This window comes from Enoplosus armatus, chromosome 2 (genome assembly GCF_043641665.1).
Source record: "Enoplosus armatus isolate fEnoArm2 chromosome 2, fEnoArm2.hap1, whole genome shotgun sequence".
NCBI classification, from domain to species: Eukaryota; Metazoa; Chordata; class Actinopteri; order Centrarchiformes; family Enoplosidae; genus Enoplosus; species Enoplosus armatus.
In genome coordinates this window covers 14,486,679-14,506,056 of record NC_092181.1, presented here as the reverse complement: position 1 = coordinate 14,506,056, position 19,378 = coordinate 14,486,679, and the positions used below count along the sequence as shown (strand labels likewise).

Sequence of the window (19,378 nt, the reverse complement as noted above, 5' to 3'; positions counted from 1 at the left end):
TACTTCTGGGATTCGTCACATTTAATCATACAGCAGACGTTCACCTCTCTCTTCTCACCTATTGTCTGATGAGAGACTCCTTGTACAAGACACACACACACACTCAAACACACAGCCTATTTCAGTGCGGAGCTAGTACAGCACTCAAAAGCATGCACACTAGCACGCCCAGCAACACACCCACATTGTTTTGCATCCTATCCCCACAGTACTCGCATGTATAAGACCATCACTCTAGAGAGAGGCTCCTCGGGCCTGGGCTTCAGCATCGTAGGAGGCTTCGGCAGCCCGCACGGAGACCTGCCGATCTACATCAAAACCGTCTTCAACAAGGTGAGAGAGCGTCCTCCGGGGACAAATCTTTCATGGGGATCCTGGGATTTGGAAATCTAATCTCAGCACAGCATGGAGCTCAGTTATACTGGCAGAGTGTCTGTGTTCGTATAAGAGACGAGAAGGCAAAGGTAGTAAGCCAGAATTATAAACTGCAAAAGGATTAAGGTTTTTAACAGATTGTGAGTGAGTAATAATAATACAGATATGCTGTAATTTATAAAAACTAGAGGTGGCTTGATACCACTTTTTCATGGCCGACACCGATACTGCAACCTTGAGTGTCTGCCAATACCAATCCGATACCGTCTTTTTCCCTCTCTTAAACAACTAACTAACAACTCTACTCCCCAAAAGGAAGAAATATATAGCCCACAACATGACTCAGCTATGAACAGTACGGTACACATGGCATCGTAAGGCACTCACAACTGAAACTCCAGGCTATTTCACCTGAAATCAAGTAAGCTGCATTGAAATGATATGTATATCTAAGGGTCGAAACAGTGCAAGCTCTAAAGTTTCTTTCGCATGTAGCCTTTAGGGTTGAATTGTATGTAAAAGTACATGTGTTTAATCAGGTTCAAGTTTCCAACGCTGCTGCCATCCCTTGAAACACTCACATTGCATAAATTGCACTCTGCTATTTTGCTTTCTTCTTCCTTGAGTTTAAAGTGATGACATGATGACAGCTACTGTTCACATGACACATGCTGCTCACCGGTGTTACTCGTTACACCTTTCTTTACGGCACATCATTCAAAGTTTAGTTAAGCATTTACATGACAGTTTAGGCTGATGGATCATATCAGATTATTATCTCTACTATCCGATCCAGTGATTTTGGCCAGTGTCGGACCGATAGTTGTTACATGTCCTTTCAGTTTTTGTTGTCTTTTGTCTGCATCTGTCAATGTTTTAATGGTGTAAACAGCTTGTGATCTCTGATCTGCACATGGTGATGGGCTAGTGCTTGTACTCTGCAGGGAGCGGCCGTGGAGGACGGCAGGCTGAAACGTGGAGATCAGATCATCGCTGTGAATGGACACTGCATGGAGGGTGTGACTCACGCTGAAGCTGTGGACATCCTGAAGAAGACCAAGGGAACTGTAGTCCTGACTGTACTCTCCTGAGGCACGGCCCATTGCGTCCAATTGTCTTTTATGTCTTTGCAAAGTAGCCCATAATGTAATGTAGCTGCCTTCTGTAGAACTGTGATATTGTTTTGTTTCGAATCATCAGCAGAGTAGATACTTTAAGCGTAAATGTATCTGTATTTACTTTGGAGAAGCTACCTCTAACTGCAGCCTGAGTGTGTTTACATGCACACATTATTCTCAATATAAAATCATGTTCCTGTGACGGTGTTATATGAACTAATGTGTTATGTTTATGTATGAATCCTAATAACCCAACCATGAATATTTCTGTATTCATACAAACAGGATGTTTTCAAAATGACCATGAATGCGATGCTCATAGAAACCACCAAAAGCAGATATTAAATAAGCCAATACCTCAGTGTCCCAGCTGATGATGATATATTGTGTCTTAGTTATCCCGTTCAAGGTATTTACAATATAGTCATCCCATAGTCATCCCCAAACGTCTGACTCTGCCGACCGTGCACATGAATGCAATAGAAAAAACATCTCCAGAAACAATGTCACGTGTATTTACCACTGTCTCATTCAGATTTAACTACTGTGATAAACTCCTAAGACCCAAAACATGCCAAGTGCTTCTGCCAATCTTTTGTATGGCAATAAGGTTGTAGGACATTTGCTTTGAACGACTGTTTTACTTTTATTCTTCATTCTCATATTCTAATAATTAAAAGTGTGTCACGAATGCTTTTTTGAATAATCATTGTATTGCTTGACATGTTGATAATTAGCAATGATAACCACCTTATGTCAGGCAGGTAGAATAGAGAAAAACGAATTTTGTTACATCTGTTAAAAGCGGCTGCTAATACCGGTTACTTTAAGTATCAGCTGTGTGCGTAACTGATTTATCTACTGATGTATTATTTATTACTGTTTTCATAATCTTCACTTGCTGTTTAGGACTTCAAATAAGTTTTGTTATAGTGTAATGTGCAATCTTTATTTAGAAACCTTCTCATACCTGTTTTATATGAATTTATTTATACTGTGGTATTTATGTTTTCTTCACAGTAATTTATTTTCTTTCATTAATGTCTTTAGTCCTCAGAGCTGCAACACACACACACACCTGTGTGTTTGGCATTATGTAACATTGTATAAGTGAATGTACTGTTAAACGATCTTATTAAAGGTTCATTTCTTAGAGTTTTGTACACAAAAATGTTTTATAGTTCACTTCTGTTATTCTGCTCCCTAACTTGTGCATAGAAAGTACAACAAGCACTCACCTTAAATATGGTCATATTTTAATAAGTGACCACGACAGCACAGAAATCGTTCCTCTCATCTGATGCTTTGTGGTGTCTCTCTGGAATAGTACTGAGTGGGATAAGCCAGGGCATATCACATTGTTTGACTTTCAAAGCTCACAGATGCAGACCGGAAAGAAGTACTTGGGAAAATCTGAGATTCCTGAACTGTTAAACAAGGACGTCTGCGCCTGCAGATACATTTTTAGGATACGTTTTTTTTTTTGTTTTTTTTGCATATTTTTGCATCTATTTCCAAACCAGTGAACTGAATTTTGCCTTGGAGATGTTTTATTGCTGTGGTTATGCTCTTTGTCTCTCCCTCGCTCTTTTGTCAAACGTGAATGCATGTTTAGGATCGCTCAGGTTTAGTCAAGGAGCCAGGATGAAGTGTGTGTCATACAGTAAATCATGGAATGACAGGGCAGCACTAAATCACAGAGAGGGGATTAGAGTGACAACAGGAGAGGAGAGGAGAGGTGGATTAGTTAGAGAAGTACAACCTCGTAGAGAAAGCTGAAGAAATTAGTATAAGGACAAAGGTGTTTTCAGCCTGATTCAGAGAAACGCCAATGGCGCACAAACCTGTGCTATTTTTTTATAATTTTTTTGTAAATGCACAGAACTTTAATTTTAATGACTGGAGTTACTGGTGACAACTTGACAAACAATACATTTGCACACAAATGTCTCATTTAGGAAAAAGGAGGCATCTAGGGAGATCCTGTCTGGAGCCTCCGCATTAATCAAAGCCATCTGTTCACATTGCAAGCTTTATTGAAGCCCAGCCATCGCAGTCTGGTTTATCCTTCTCCAGATGAACGATTTCCCTGCCTAAAGGCTGGCATGAAGAGGGTTTTAAGATGGAGGAATGGCGAAATGCTTTTTGTGTGTTTAACCAGGATGTTTCCTACATTATAATGGTTCTTCTTTTGTGAGAAATAAAATTCTTGTATCTGCTATTTGTTTGGCACCTAAAAACAAATCTACATATTTTCAGTGCTATATTTTTTATCATGTGAACTTCAATGGATTTCCATACAGCTCTTGTGGGTGTAGCAGAGGGCAAATGCATTGACATCTCCCTTTCTTCTCTATCATTAAGCAAGAAAACTGATCTGCTGGTTTTCGCAACCAGGCTCAAATTCCCTTTCCCTCAAACATTTATGAGGAATATGCCAGCAGGCCACTGGCAATGGGACCTTTTCCACCATCTTTTAAAACCTATACAGGGGCCTGTCTACTGTGGCTGCAAAACTGTAATGCAGCTTTCTGCAGCTGAGAATAAGATGACTTTCAGGAGAGCACACTTGAAATGAAAGGCACTAATGATCCTCCCTCCCAGGAGGGTAGCAGTGGCCAAATGATTGCTCTGTGTGTGACTGTCACATCTATCCATATTAATAAATCCACAGGATTATGTCTTTTTGCTGTCAGTGTAACCTGCTGGTACAGAGAGAACAGCCAACTGGATGGAGGATCCAAAAAAAACTCTTCTTCTTCTTCTCCATCCATTCCCATGAGATTCTTGCACTGCAAAAATGTCAGTCCTGAGTAATTCAGTCCAGTGCTGAGTCTTAAAATCTTTCTCTTAAAAAAAATCTATCTCTAAAAATAACCCAACAGGGATATTTGCTGTAGCCACTGTGCAGATTGTAGGTCCACGGTAGTTAAATTATAGTTATTAACTGTGATGCCACCAGTTCCACGTCAATACTGAGTCCAGGTTGTCACAGGCAAATGAGCTGGACGTTTGGGACATTTAGTGCAGAGAAGCATGCATGCGTATGTCATGCCGTTTTATCCAGTGGCATAGCCTGAAGCAAGAAATAATTAGACAGAGTCATGCCGTTATAGCAGAGAAGCACTGCGTGACATGCCGCTTCATTTTATGACTTTTAAAACCACTCTGTTTTAAGAATCTGCCGATCAAATGATTTCACTCTTTTCAATGCAGATTACTATGACTTTTCTCTCCTTTATCCATTCCTTCATCCAGCTATGCTTTGGGCAAGACCATAGTCAGGATTGTACAAATACTGAGGCCATAAATCTATTTGGTTAGGGTTAACCCTTTCTTTTTTTTTCTGCCCTAAAATCTGTCAAATTTAAGACACTGAGTCTAAAAATAATAATAATGGTGTCTGCCTTTTCGAAAACCACTATGTAACTTTAAATACATATTTAGAAAAAAGACCTCCTTCAGTGGTAGCTACAGCCCTGGATGAAGCCTCCACCAATGCATCATGGGAATATAAATACCTGGCACGCGCTTGCTGTTGTGCGTCATTACGCAGAGCAGGTGGTGTCAATTTCTGCGAGACTTGGATTCAAATGCTCAACGTGGACTTTCCTTGCAGATGAAAAGGTATTTATACCTTTATTGTCTTTCAGCTGTAGTTTGCATCGGCTTTGGTGAATAAACATATAAAAAGGTCAAATTGAGACAAATTCATGTAGACTTGTCAATCGTGGCCTTGACACCAAAGACGTGTTATTCCGTACATCCAGCGCGATATTCTGGCCTTACTTTATGACATATCAGTTCAATATATGGCCAGTGATTGTGGGGAGAAAAAGAACATGACTTGTTAATTGAATCGTCTCCTGCTGTCGCAGTAATTTGTTCTGTCCACATGAGGGCGGTGTGTGTGCTGTTATGAGGACAGAGACATTTGCATGGACCTGATCTGACTCATAGTTGAGAAGCAACATTAAATCTAAGTGGTTTGGTTTGCTTGTTAGCCTCAGGCTTCAGACAAGCAAATTTGTGCCTGCAGCAAAAGGCTGCTAGTATGAAGACTGTGGTCGGTTCATACCACGCAGCACATTATTCGCACAGTAATGGGCCTAGATTAAATGCAGAATAAAAGGAATAGGGACACAAACGCCACGCTTTGTCTGCGTATAGGGGAGAAATAGTTCCCTATAGCGTATAAGTCTCCCAATAGCGATTTGCCCGTTCATTATAAGCTGAGCTGCTCCGGACAGTCTTGACCTGTTGGCTGCAGTCTGATCTCTCCTGCTGTTTGAGCCGCACAAAGGAACTGCCACACTCTGCCAGCCCTACCTAATTTATAGCAAATACACCGACACACAGACGCACAGACTCTGGGCTCAAAACCAGTTCAACTTTATTAGAAGAAGTAGGGGAATAAAAAAAGCAAAACAAATGCATGAAAATGTTAAGGCCTGTCTAGAAAGGCATGGATTTAGACAACGGACTGCGATTTGTCCAATCTCCGCTCATCCTCTGAGTAGCGTCGGAAGGTCTCTCCCAGCAGTGGCTCCAGGGCCTCAGCTGAGCGGTAGGACCGGGCGCGCACTGCGCAGGCGATGACGCCGCCCACCACTGCCACCACCAGCACCGCCGCCACAATGGCTATGGTGATGATCTCAGACAGGGTGTAGGCACGAACTACGGGGGAAGAAAGGAAGGTTGTCAGGGGTCAATGGTTTTTTTTTTGTGGATGTGTGTGTGTGTGTGTGTGTGTGTGTGTGCGCGCGCATTTGCTACGACTCACCTGGCCACTGGACTTCATAGGAGTATCCCAGGTTTTCTGGGGCAGAGACGAACATCTCAGCGTTGGCGACAGGAGGCCAAAAAGGAACCATGTTGAATCTTCGGTTGTGCCCAATAGGAGCATTCTCCTCAGGGTAGACTACTTCACCTACAGGATGAGACAAATGGGTTTATCCATGCGTTCATCCTCCTGTGTGAGTTATGGTTCTGCTTCTGCATCTATTTCAGCCTGTGTGTGTGTGTGTGTGTGTGTGTGCGTGTGTGTACCTGGCTGGTGCCTGCTGAGCCACTCGTCGAAGATTGCGTCGGTGAATGTGTGCAGCAGGACGAAGATGGGATCGTTGGGCGAGAGGTGAGTCTGTCCGCCCGTCCCATTGAGGAAGAGGTGGGCCAAGTTGTGGAGGCTGCGGATCACCGGGTCGTACATCCCCTGGGGGGCGCTGTAGCCTAGAAAATACACAACAACAAAGCCATTAAATGAAAGCTCAGATTTACCAAAATTAGGAACAACAAATTCTGTGATTGAGCTAACCATATGTGCCTGTGGGCGGAGGGTCTAATGTGAGTCTGTGTGTTTCTGGCTTTGTGTTCGTATCTGTGCTGTCACACAGTGCTTCAGCAGCTCTGTAGTCTGAGCTGAATCCCACTGAACCTGAATGTCCCCCTTTGGTTGATGGGAGGATGTTAAATCTTAAGTGCTGCTTTGGTTCTGATTCTGACCCCAGACTGCGCACCTTCAATGGTGTTCCTGAAGCTCTCGGAGGAGGTGGAGTAATAAGGTGGAGTGTCGAAGGCGTTGAGCTGCAGACAGTCCAACACGTCCTGGGGCTCCGGCAGCCTCTGCACCATGGGCCGAGCCACGTTGCCCGCTGGGTTCCTCCTGATGGGACTGGTCTCTGTGTCTGTGTGATGAGGACACAACCCAAGGTCAGAGATGTTACCTAACTCAAGTGAAACGTAATTACCTCTACACTCAGACAAAAGATAACTTGAACAATAACTGGGCCCCACAGAAATGGAAAGAAAGCTGATTAGAAGTGTTGTATTATTTAACTACTTCCTAATCCTATGTGGGAGTCTAGACTAGTTTGATCAGTCTTAAACATGACAGGATGGCAGTTTTCTTTTTGAATTATTCACTAAAAGTCAACAGTAGTGAGTGGGAGCTCTGTGACAGAACAGAAGTTTTTGTTTTTTTTCCTCCCTCCTGCACGCATGATCTCATTCTTTCTCCCTTTTTTTTTTTTTTTTTTGGGCTTTCTCTCCCACATATACACAAACACACACGAGCACATAAACAGAAGGCTACATAACTGCGTTGTCTGTCTGTTTGAAGATTATTCCCTCAGATCAAAGGAACCCGAAGACTGCTAGATTCCTGTCTTCAGCAAGCACATGCACAAATGAGGCAACCCCCCACACACCCCACACACCCCCCACATCCTAACCCATTTAAGGAGATGCTGCTTGTTGACGCAGGAAATACCAGGCCTGTCATGACTCTCTAAGGGGATTAATGAGACAGATCACTCACACGTTGGCCACTCACATGTCCTACCTGTAACCAAAGTACCTCGTCTTTTTTCTTATGTATATGTAATTGTTCAAAAAGGACTCCCAATTGATGTGTTTGTACCCTACAGTAAAAGAGGATTGACATTCTTCTAATATTTCACAGTACCGGATGAAAAAGAAATATTGTGTGAATTTGAAAACTGGAGCAAAAGCAGTGATTTAGGGTTGTAATCTGGTGCCAGTGTGGAAGGAGATCCAATCCCTGCAAATCTGATCACAGAAAGTCCAGCATATTACAGTGTTACACAGAGTTGCCTTATTCTAGTATAAACTGCTTGATCCACTGGGAATTAGCACTTGAAAACCTACTGTGTGTTCTGATGTCTGCTATAGAGAAATTAATAAAAAAAAAAATGTTTCAAAATCCAGTGTTTTAAGAAACAGTACTTTGGATGCACACAGCAACTCAGAAGTTGTTTAACAAGTCAAGTAGTTTCAAACAAAACTGTAGTAATAGCGAGCAATATCGAATGCAGCACAACAGCTGTGAGGTATTATTTATAGCAGCTTATGTTCTACATGCTCTCTTTACGAGCTCTTTGCCCTCTTTTCTCCGATGCAGCTGAGACTACGCTGTATATCAACGCCGCTCTGTTGCACAGTGCGGTATAGTGTGTGTTTCCGCGACTGTCCTTACTGTTGCACACGGTGCCCAGAGTGTCATAATCCTCAACACCCTCACAGATGACCCTCCACTGTGAAAACACGGAGTTGGGGCTGATGGAGCTCATGTCGAAGGAGCTCCTGGCTCCCAGCAGGTCGTCGGTGCAGATGTCGCACTCGCTGCCTCCGATGGCAAAGTTCCAGTAGGGCAGGGCGAAGGTGGGGTCGCCCAGCATGTCCTGCACACAGTAGATGGAATAAAGGAAGGAGGCGTGTTCATGGATGAATCAATAGATGCATGCATGTGGAAAATTATTATTATATACTGTATATATTATTGTTTCATGAAATGATGCGGTTTCTTCAGTTTGCACTTTCAATCCCTCATTTTCTTCTCACCATTCCCCTCATTTTCTTACCATTTCCCACTCTGGTATATTTCTCTTTTACCTCTGCTTGTCCTCCTCCCTCCCTGCTCCCCCTTTCTCCTGCAGGATAGTTTTCCGCTCTGTCTCCGTCTCTTCAAATCCCTACACTCTTTCCTTCCTCCTCTTATCATCCCTTCTCCCATTCTCACTTCCTTCATTACTCCATCAGCCGAAACGCCTCCTCTGCTTCCCCTTTTCCTTTCACTATCTCCCTTATTTCTTTCTCCCTCCCTCCATCCCTTCCCTCTACTCACCTGCATGTCTCTCTCCAGTTGCAGCAGATGAAAACGGTGCCAGGTGACAAACCCTGGGCCCTCATGGGAGAAGTCTACGCCTCCAAAGCTGGTCTGGCCCGGCCCGAGGTAGGTTTTACTGACAGAGTAGTAGTGGCTCCAGACAAAGTAGTTGTAAACGGTGATGTTCTCGAACTGCGGGGTGTTGCCATCGGGCCCAAACACCTCCTGGTACCTACAGATGAGGGTAAATGTCACCTTGTGTTTTTTCCTGCACACTGCTCTCAGATAACCTGTTTATCGTCTCGTTTTTTCAAATGTCTCCAAACTCATGTTTGTTGATTTGATGTGTATATGTTTTTGGTAGAACTACAAATTGGTAGACACTGTGTTTACATTTCATTTCTGTGTGTAACTGCCTAGGGGTGCAAATATGAGGCCTGTAGCTAAGATCCTGAGCACGGCCATTAATAAAGAAATAAAATAATAATAATACATTTTTTTATTAGGAGGTTAAAAGGGTTCTTTTACCTGCAGCTGAGCATTGCTTCAAAAATGAATCCACTATAATCCTCAGCTGACTTGGAAGGAGGTTATTCACAGATTTATGTACTGTTACTTAGAAGATTATAAATCCCTTTACTCTGAACTCTCTAAACTGATAATTTTCTCTTCTACCTGCAGCTTGAACAGAAAGCTGCCATGAGAAAATGTATGATTTTACTGATAATTTTCAAAACACAGCATGGGTTCACCCATAGCTATATTACTGAGCTTTGAACTACCAGACTCGGCTAGACTGAACCTGCAGGTCCTTGGGCAATCCTTTGAAATGACTTCATTAAATCAGCTAAATAATTTTAGCGTTACTTCTATAATTATCAAGCCCATACAGAATGATTGGAATAATGTAATATGAGTGCTTATGTATGTACCGTCGTGTACAGATGACCAGGTCAGGATGGACGGTCCTCTTAGCTTGGTCCAAGGCGTTCACAAATGCCTGCTTCTCAGCTGTGTTCATCTGCATGATATTCCTCCTTACTAGCGAGGTTAATGGGGTGGAGGAAGACAGTAGGGCAGGACGAGAGAGAATAAGAGGTTTTTAAGGTGTAGGAGGAACGAAGGGAGAGGAGGAAAGAAGAATGTTATTAAAAATTAACAGACATTTCCTTTCCCTAACAGTAAATGCTGCCTTCATTCCCTTGACTGATGTTTTTTTCCTGTGTCTTTGAGGCCCACTGAGATCTTAAAGGGTACAGTAACACACTGAATTTTTAGGTTGCCAAAGCCGAGTTTAGACAGCATTCATTCTCTTACCCACAGAGATCCTCTGATCACAGTTTGGTCCAGTTAGCCCGTGTCGGCATCGGCCACAGTTGTAGCCACTAAAATTCCCATTACACTGGCAAGTACGGTTGAAAAATCTCAGCGGCCACCTCTCTCTGTCATCACGCCCAGCATAAGGGTACTGGGGTCCGTGGCGCCGGTTGTCCGCCACGATGGCCACACACTGCCCCCTTCCTGTGCTGGATCCGCACTCGTCCCCTGCCGCCCCTGTAGGAGACGGGCAGCACTGGCCGCTTCGCAGCCCCTCAGGGGTGACGCACTCGCGGGGAAACTGGGCCAGCGTTAGGGTGGCACACAGGGTGACCATCAGGAGACCCACTCTCCACATGCTGCCAAAGTGCAGAGAGAAGGAATGTGAAAAAAGGGGGAGTATTTTAGGTACATGAGGTGAGTTAGGATAAAGTAGGGTAGGAATTCCAGAAACACAAGGAGAAAGTAGACACATTTTACATGTTGAGAATTGTTTAACATCCATCCATCCGTCTCTAAACCACTTAATGTTCAGGGTTGTAAGGGGCCGCAGTCTATCCCAGCACACGTTTGGTAAGATGAAGACAAAACATTCAATACACTGCAGACATACACTTCAATTAAGCTCAAGAACAACTCACTCGTCTTGTGTTCTCTTGTTAAAGCCAATTGTCTTAACATTATTCAGAAACTTCACATCTTATACGCCCCTGCAGGCAGTGCGAGTCATTATTCATAATTCACAAAGCCATTAGCTTTCAACTCTTACAAGTTCAGAAATGCTTTCAACAATAGACGGCAAGAGATGAATTTCTTCAACCTTTTTTTTTTTTTTGGAGTTAGATTTGCTTGTCTTTTGAAGCTTGTTGATTAGGAATGAATGAAGGAGTGACTAATAATTTGGTGGGAGCAATTATTTTACAACAAAACAGTGTTAACAACCATCCAAGAAGTTACCAATTTAACAAAAAAAAAAAAAAAAGGGGAAATGGAAAAAAAGTGAGATTCTGATTCAGAGATTCTGCATATTATGAATGATTGAAAGCACAACTCAAACACTATTCCCAGCCAGTGCAACATGGGCTGCTATGTGGCAATCTTTTGTATATTCTCATCTGATAGAAAAGTTGATTTTCCTTCTTTAAATTTGCCATTAGCTGAATTGTACATTAGTCTCATGTCTACTTTCAGTTTGTAAACGGTGCTGACGCTATTATTCACCCTGTTGTGAGACTTATTGCACTCTGCAGCTCATTATGTGTAAGAGCATCAGTGTAATGTGCTTCACCTACCTCTGACTGTGCATGCTGCTCCACTCTGTCTGCAGAACTGTAGCCCCCCAAGAGTCGGCCCATTCCCCTCTCCTGGCTTAAATAGCTATTGAGCGCATGACCAGACCTTTTGTGGAGCTTGTGTAAGCGCACACACGCACACACACAGTAGACACACAGTAGACACACAGTAGACACACAGTACACATGCATACACTTGAGGGTTCAAATGCTCTCTCAAACACTCATTCATATGCCTTGTGATCGTCACACAAATGACGCCAGTCTGTGTGGTCACTCGCACAATAAAAGACTGAGATAGCATTCATGCTTAAGTCATACTCGTGTAAATTTAGTCACTTTCAGCCAAGTAACAACTTGGTAATGGTTTGTTATCTGTGCGGGCAGTCAGGTGTCTGGGGAAAAATTCTTGATAATTTGTGCGCACAAATTAGTCATTTGTTCCCTGCAATTACTTAATTTGTGTGCTCAAATTATCAAAATTTTCAAACGGGGCCCTGCGGAGTGACTACAGAACAATCCATACTGCGAGGCAAGAACGAAAGCACAAGTCAACAGTATCATTTTAATTTGGTTCTTCTCAAATCACAAATGATGATACAAAGGTCAGGAGTTATGCAGATTAAAAATCAAATCAAGTTTTAAACTTCACCTCAATAATGAAAAATCACTGTTTTTCTTGTAGGCTAGTGTTGTACATTTTAATGAGACCATGCAGACATGATACTCTATGGTACCGCCAAAGCACTTTGTGAATAAATCGCACTGAATTGCTGATAAAACGGGGAAATTGTTCATACCCACTGCTCCTTTTTACAGTGTGTTCAACAGCTTTGTACAGCATGACTGATGTGGTCAGTATGCAAAACATGTCTTAACAATTTCATTCTAGCCTAAAGAGCTCACAGACATCAAACTAGATTCAGAACATTTTTATCACATTCACACACACAAACACACTCGCATACATGCTCCGGGTAGAACATGCTCTGCCTGTTCACTCATTCACTCAAGTGTGCTTCACCTGTTAATGCACACTCCTACTTCATTCACACGTGCCAAACGTGTTACAGTATCCCTTTCTTTCAATTTACACACACATGTTCCCACAGACAGACATAAACACCAAATACAAATGTGTTACATATACAGTAGTTATTACAATCCAAGGCAGTCTGTGTTGTGTTGGTTAGGGTTTGAAGAATTTAGGGTAATTCAGGTGTCTGGGTAAATTGGGTGCGGGGATGAAGAGTGGCTTTTTGGGTTTTATTTAGATACAGTAGGAACAGAAAAAAACAGTTGGACCCCCCTAGAGAATGGAAGTCCTAAGGTCTTGTGAGGAGTCTGGTCCTGGTCCAGTGTTGGCCGACTCCTCTGTGGAGCTGGGCGGGAGGTCAGACATGGCTATCGCATGCTCCTCTTCGTGCTGCTCTTTGTTTTGGGCCAGGGTTGAAGCCACATCAGATGGGTCAAGCACTGCTATCCTGGTAGAGAGGACAGTTGGCAGCCATTGAACAGTTGTAATGGATAAATTGCAGAAAGGGAAAGCGACAGGACTGTTTTGATAGCAGGAATAATCACCGACAGTGAAGATCAAACCTGCTTTGCTTTACATGAAAACAAAGGCATTCTGATGGGACACTTAGGGTACCAGTAAAATTCAACTTTATTTGATGTGTTCATAATGGCTGATGAACCGCTGTTGAATATGGTGCTGCGAGCAAATGTGAATATTTTCACTTCAAGGTCTGTTTATTTAATGACTTCCACGCCAGATGGAGACTCTTACAAACTGTGGTGGAGGGAGATACGCTGGGAGGTAATGACACACCCAGATAAAAATAGATCACTTGACATTACTGACTAATTGCAGGTGACGGTGTCCTGGATGAAAGAATTTCTAAAAGTGCTGCGTGCGTTTTAACGTGCTTCAGTTGATGTAGCCTCAAGGGTATCCAAACCACCATCTTAAGTGTCATTCCCGATGTATAACGCATGTTTGCTGAAGGGCTGCCTGTTACCCAGAATGCATTGTGGTCATTCATTACTTCCTCTGCTATAATCTGCCATGGTGCACAATACACAATATAGTTCTGTTACCCTTCCCCTAACCTCACGGGGTCCCTGGTTTTCTGGGTTGGGTTGGGGCTGTTTTGTTATGTAAAGCCTTTTGTATAATAACTTATTTTAGGATATTTAGACTTTCCTGTTAAATGAACTTTATTTTCAATTATTAGTCCTGCTTAATGGGCAGTACTTTCCATTCCCATTTGGTCCCATGCAGACACTGCCTTCCTGCTTTCCAAGTGGCTATGTGCATGATGCATGGTGTGAAATATTACCACCTTCCAAGGGGAAATAAAGGAAGGCCTGTTTAACAGCTGGTGGAGTACAGGTTCAGTTAGTCTGCGTCAGGATTGTAGAGCAGTCAAAGTCAGATGCCTTGTGATTTCAAACCCATCATTTTGCCCTTGCAAATCCTGTTTACCATGTTCAATATAATTCTAAGTAAAATACTGAGTGTGTGAATACTTATGTCTTTGATATCAAAATGCATATCTTGTTAGAAAAACATAGAGCTAAAGACAAACATTGTAGGTTTTAAAGTGTACATGATCTCCATAAGGCTTTTCTCAGGGCTTCCACAGTTCATCTACATTCCCTGGATTTGTTTGCATTGCACCGCGGCTGTTTGCATCCCTGCATGTGCAAGGAGCAGCACTTTATGCCTTTTGCCATTGAGATGATGCTGCTGCTAAAGATGTGACATTTAGATAGTATTCTAAAAGTGACTTCTGGTTTGTTTGGGAGTGTTTTTAGTGATTCCCTCTTCCAATGACAACTGGATTGTCACTGCTGCTATAAAGTCTCTTAACAAGGACACATTTCAAGATGACTCTGTCGACTGTTTAATAATTCAGTGTTGCTTTGTTATTGTCTGAGCTAGGCACGACTCAGATTTCTCTTTGTGTCTTGCACACTTTCACTTGCACAAGCAACAGTCATGCACTCATAGGATCACAAAACTCAAGTGTGCACATGAGTTTTGTTTCTGTCTCAATCTCTGTCTTGTTTTTTCTCTTCTTCTTTTTTTTTTACACACATCCTCGACCCATGTTTTTGCATGGTCACTTCCCACACACACACACACACATTCATACCCCTTTGGCTTATTATTGATCCAAGCCTGCTAGTCTGATTAGGAAAAATAGTGGCATTACCCAGTAATGCTTTGGGTTCACGGGACTCACACTCTCATGTGACCCAGTGAGCAGCCTCCTGAGCGCATAGCTTACAAAACAGCCAGGAGGGAATCAGCTGAGAAGCACACAACTGGTGGTTCCTATGAACCACAAGTTTTCGGGTCAGTGCGCCACATTTAGTCGGCTGACAATGGACAAGTCTGACATCTGGCTAGTGTTAGTGACAAGGAGACTGTAGAAGTCAGTTTGGTTGGTAGCAGAAAATCAGACTCTAGTAGGGAGAGAGCGAGAGAGAAAGTGAAGATACTAGCAGAGAGGTACTCTCAGAGCTCAGTGAGATCATGTTGCTGTATTTATAGCTCCCAATAAATCTAACATAGCAGTCTTTAGAGATCTTTGTCCTTATGTTCAATCTGTAATGAAGGCTGACAATAAGAGCCTTGTCTGTGCTTTATTACATTTATTGTGAGCTAGAAGAACAGCATGCAGATGTTTTGTCTGACATCGACCTTAAATTTTTATACAATCTTATATACAGCACCTCTAAATGGAAACAAAAAAGTTCTTCCATGCACAAGGGGTCACTGAATGGTTTGCCACTGTACAGCCAGATCTCAAACCAACTCAACACCTATGAGAGATTTTAGACTGATGTGTTAAGACAATGCCACCACCATCAGAACAGCAAATGAGGAAAAATCTTTTGGAAGAATGGCGTTCATGACTCCAGTTGAGCTCCAAAGAAGGAGCACTGAAGGCAGCTTGTGGTGGCCCAAAAGACCTGTTTGTTTTTTCTCCCCTTAGATTCATACAGATGGGTTATAAATGATCTATGTAACCACTGTAGATGTTAGATAGATGTTTTTATGTGAACATACTGTTGAGTGTCCCCATTGCCCGCAGGAAGTGTGTCGTCACTGCAGTCGCCACCTGTCGCCGCCTCTGGTTCAACACACCCTTCCTCACATGCCCGCTGTAGGGCCAGGGTACTGCACACACACATATACACAAACAAACACACAACATCTCAGGTATTACTGCTGTTGCTGACTGTTTCCCGTCTACAAATTAACTACATGTTGCATTGGGCCATATGGAAAAATATTGAAAAACTAGTACAGCATATTACTGATGAAAGACCATTATCTCTTTCTGAGAGAAATACTGAACCAATACTGAGCACAGTCTTCTCATGCCATCGCCTATCAGTGTGGAAACGTTAGCAGCAGCTTCGGCAACATCAGAAGCAATCATGTACCAGCACTGCTCTAAGTCCCATCTGTGATTGCGCTGTTGGTACTACAGCTAGCAATCAGATGGCTTATTTCGGCTATTAGAGAAGAAACACTGGGAGATATGGTTGGGTACTAGTGTGGATGCAGACTAAGTATTATTTTGATTCCCATTCATAAAGAGAAGAAAAAATCATTCTACAGTATGGTAAGATTAGAGTTGTAATGGAAATCTATTTTTGTATCAGGCTGTTGGATGTATAATGTAGCTCTTCCTTCCCAAATTATGTCAATGGATGGCAGGCTACAGGAAATAATATTGGCTAGAAGTTGAATAGTATTAAGTAAAGTACATTTGATTTGGACTGTACTTTGAAGTCCACCAGAAAAGTTTGGGTTCCAAGAAAACTTTTTAAAATATATATTCCTGGAAATTCCTGTAAAGTTCACAGAAACCGGTGCCACCTACCTGTTTTTGTTACGACATTTGAGAATATAGATAATGATAACAACGGTCTCCAAAACCAGGAAGACCGCAGCTGAAATAGCCCCGATCTTCCATGCCTCCAGGCCCAGCTCGCTTGTCTCTAAACAGATACATTGAGAGAGAGAGAGAGAGAGAGACGTAATTTACCCATCAAAAACAAGATACACATTAAGGAAACTGTACTCTGACATCCCACCTATTGTACACTATCACGTTACAGTTTTGTTTTTTTTCTACTCACATTTCATTTTTACATGATCTACTGTCCAGCTGTTTTTAAATTACACTAACTCAAAGAGGCATGCGTGTGATGCATAGGGGCATGGAAAGAGTATGAAGTAAATGCTTCTCATCCGTTTTACTGAGGCAGAAAATAGCATACTATATTGTGACAGGATGGTCCCAACTTTCTGGTCTTCCCCTACCAGTCAGAGTATGTAGTTAGCCTGCTCCACTGCTTATTCAAATGGAAAATCAACTTGGCCATCTGCATATTTTCTTGGCAGACTCACGATGATGATCTGCTTTCCTCTTCTTTTATTTTACCCAAGTTTTAAGCTGACGAAAATCTGCTGTAGTATATACCCAAAGCCATTTATAGCCGGATACGCAGTTCTGAAACTGCACTTGAGAACTACGGTATATATTATTTTTCTTTTAAAGTTCAATTCCACTCAAACTTTTCTTTAATGAGACATTAAGAAATCATTTGATCAAATCCAGAAGAGTGCATATGGGCCCCAAGGAGTCAACTGTAATATAATATTGTAGTATCCTATTTTTATATATATAATTTTTACCTGTGGTTCCAGCTATATCTTCCACCAGCTCCCTGGCCTCCCCTGGCTCTTCCCCTTCTGCCTGAGGGGGTTCAGCTAGAACATCCTTCACAAAATTATCCAGTGTGGGTTGGGCCACAACAGGGTCACGTGGCAAAAGGTCATCGGTAGGGGTGATGATCTCGTTGTCATAGTTAGATTTCTCATCACCAAGGGTATTTTCCCCGGTCTCTACCTCACCTAGGGATGGGCTTGGGGTGGGAGCCTGGTTCTCAGGGCTCTGCTCTATGGAGGCATCAGCGCTATCTTCGGGCCCTGATGCAGAGATCACCAGCACTTCTAGAAGAGAGGTTTGGTATGTGACACACACATGAAAATGAAGCCAAGAGGCCAAGGTTTAGGGTTTGTCGAGTGGACCTATGGAATGTAGAATAATGCATAGATGTGCTGCAGCTGAGAGTAGCAGGTGGGTCACGATTTGTGTGCATTTTAACTCATAGTATCGCAGTATCTCTGTGGTGCAGAATGTGTATTTAGCATATCAGTCTTTGCATGTGTCATAATAGTGATTGGGCTTTTTAGAATTTTAGAAGTTTCGACTGATAAATGATTAATGTTCACGTCAAGATATTCTGAGTAAACATTTTCTCATGTGCTTTCTACCAAAAGCTTGTTGAAAATCTTTCAAATCCTTGCTCATTTCCCAACCAAACTGCACAGCTAACACACCAGATCAGCTAATGTTGAATGTGTTTACCTTAGTCTTTCAGGACATAGGCTGGTAACCAATATTATTGTATAGTGTATTAAAGGGGCTTATAATCTTCATTTAAGAGCTTTCCTCTCTTAAAGTAGGTTAAGATGCAAACAATGCAAGCTTAACCAAAGCTGCTGAGTCTAATGCAACTTAATGTTTAAAGATAAATACCACTGCAGGTTTTAGATTTTTGTGACCCAAATTATGAACAGGTTTTCACATATTCATCGTTTCATATAGTTTATAGATAAGGATATACTGGAAATAACGTGAATGGGCCAGCTAAAGTATGGCGCTCATTAATAAACTAGGATGTAAGTGGATGAGAAGATTTGGAATCATTGGGAGCTTGAGGTTTCAGATGCTGTTTGTTGGGGCTCTGTGCCAGTTTCAGACCACTACACTGAAGCCTGATTTCTTTGTGCCAGCTTTCAATTCCATTGCACAAACTGTCTGTCATTTCAGCTTTTTTCTTTCTTATTTCTCACCTTGATCCTCTTTTTCACTGCCATGTGAGGTCTCCAAAGCAATCTGCTCCTCTTCTTCTGCTTGTTGGTCGCCCCCCTCATTTACCAATGCCACTGATTCCTCCTTGATTACACTCTCTCCATGTCTTTCACCTCCTTCTGCCTCCCCCACCTTTGTACCCCCTGCTTCTACCTCTTCAGCAGCTCCTCCCTCCACCACTAAATGGCCTTGTTCAACCTCTACTTCTGGTCCCTCAGCATTCTTCACTATGTTTACCTCTTCCTCCTCCTCCTCCTCCTCCTCCTCCTCCTCTACTGGCTCTCCTACTACAGTTTGTGTTGTCTCCATCTCGTAATTATCAGAAGGCGGCACCATCACCTCACCTTCAATTTCATCTACCTGAGTTTCTTCCTCCAGAGCTTTATCCTTTCCCCATACATCCTCTATCTGCTCCACATCAGCCACCGCCAGGCTAGGGTCAGACTCTACCGCAGTCTCCTGCTCTCCACCCACTGCCACCTCCACAACAGGAGTTTCCTCTACCTCCTGTGTCTCTGTTTCAGCTGCTCCTTCTTCCGACAACACAGCCTGCTCCTTGTTCTCCTCCACCCCTGCCTCCTCTGCTGCTAAATACCCTCCTGTCTCTTCTACAGTTTCCTCTACAACCTCCTGGCTGACTTCAGTGTCTAGAGGCTCATCGATAACCTCCACTCTCTCTGCTTCTCT

At 42.6% G+C, this 19,378-nt stretch overlaps 2 protein-coding genes across 2 annotated transcripts in view; one reads left to right on the top strand and one right to left on the bottom strand.

The window, feature by feature from the left end:
- The window catches only part of LOC139292018 (multiple PDZ domain protein), a 34,277-nt gene extending 32,811 nt beyond the window's left edge, over positions 1 to 1,466 (top strand). Inside the window, exons 41-42 of the mRNA XM_070914136.1 lie at positions 164 to 333; positions 1,320 to 1,466. Coding sequence (XP_070770237.1) covers positions 164 to 333; positions 1,320 to 1,466 — 317 coding nt within the window. The remainder of the gene's footprint in view (positions 1 to 163; positions 334 to 1,319) is intronic.
- Positions 1,467 to 5,964: 4,498 nt separating this feature from the next.
- On the bottom strand, positions 5,965 to 11,740 carry tyrp1b (tyrosinase-related protein 1b). The gene is made up of 9 exons (XM_070915635.1): positions 11,727 to 11,740; positions 10,435 to 10,793; positions 10,050 to 10,158; positions 9,136 to 9,349; positions 8,488 to 8,692; positions 7,010 to 7,177; positions 6,543 to 6,722; positions 6,277 to 6,423; positions 5,965 to 6,170 (listed from the first exon to the last, which is right to left on the bottom strand). Exons 1-9 carry the CDS (start codon positions 11,738 to 11,740, stop codon positions 5,965 to 5,967), a joined length of 1,602 nt encoding a protein of 533 aa, XP_070771736.1.
- Positions 11,741 to 19,378: the final 7,638 nt, after the last annotated feature.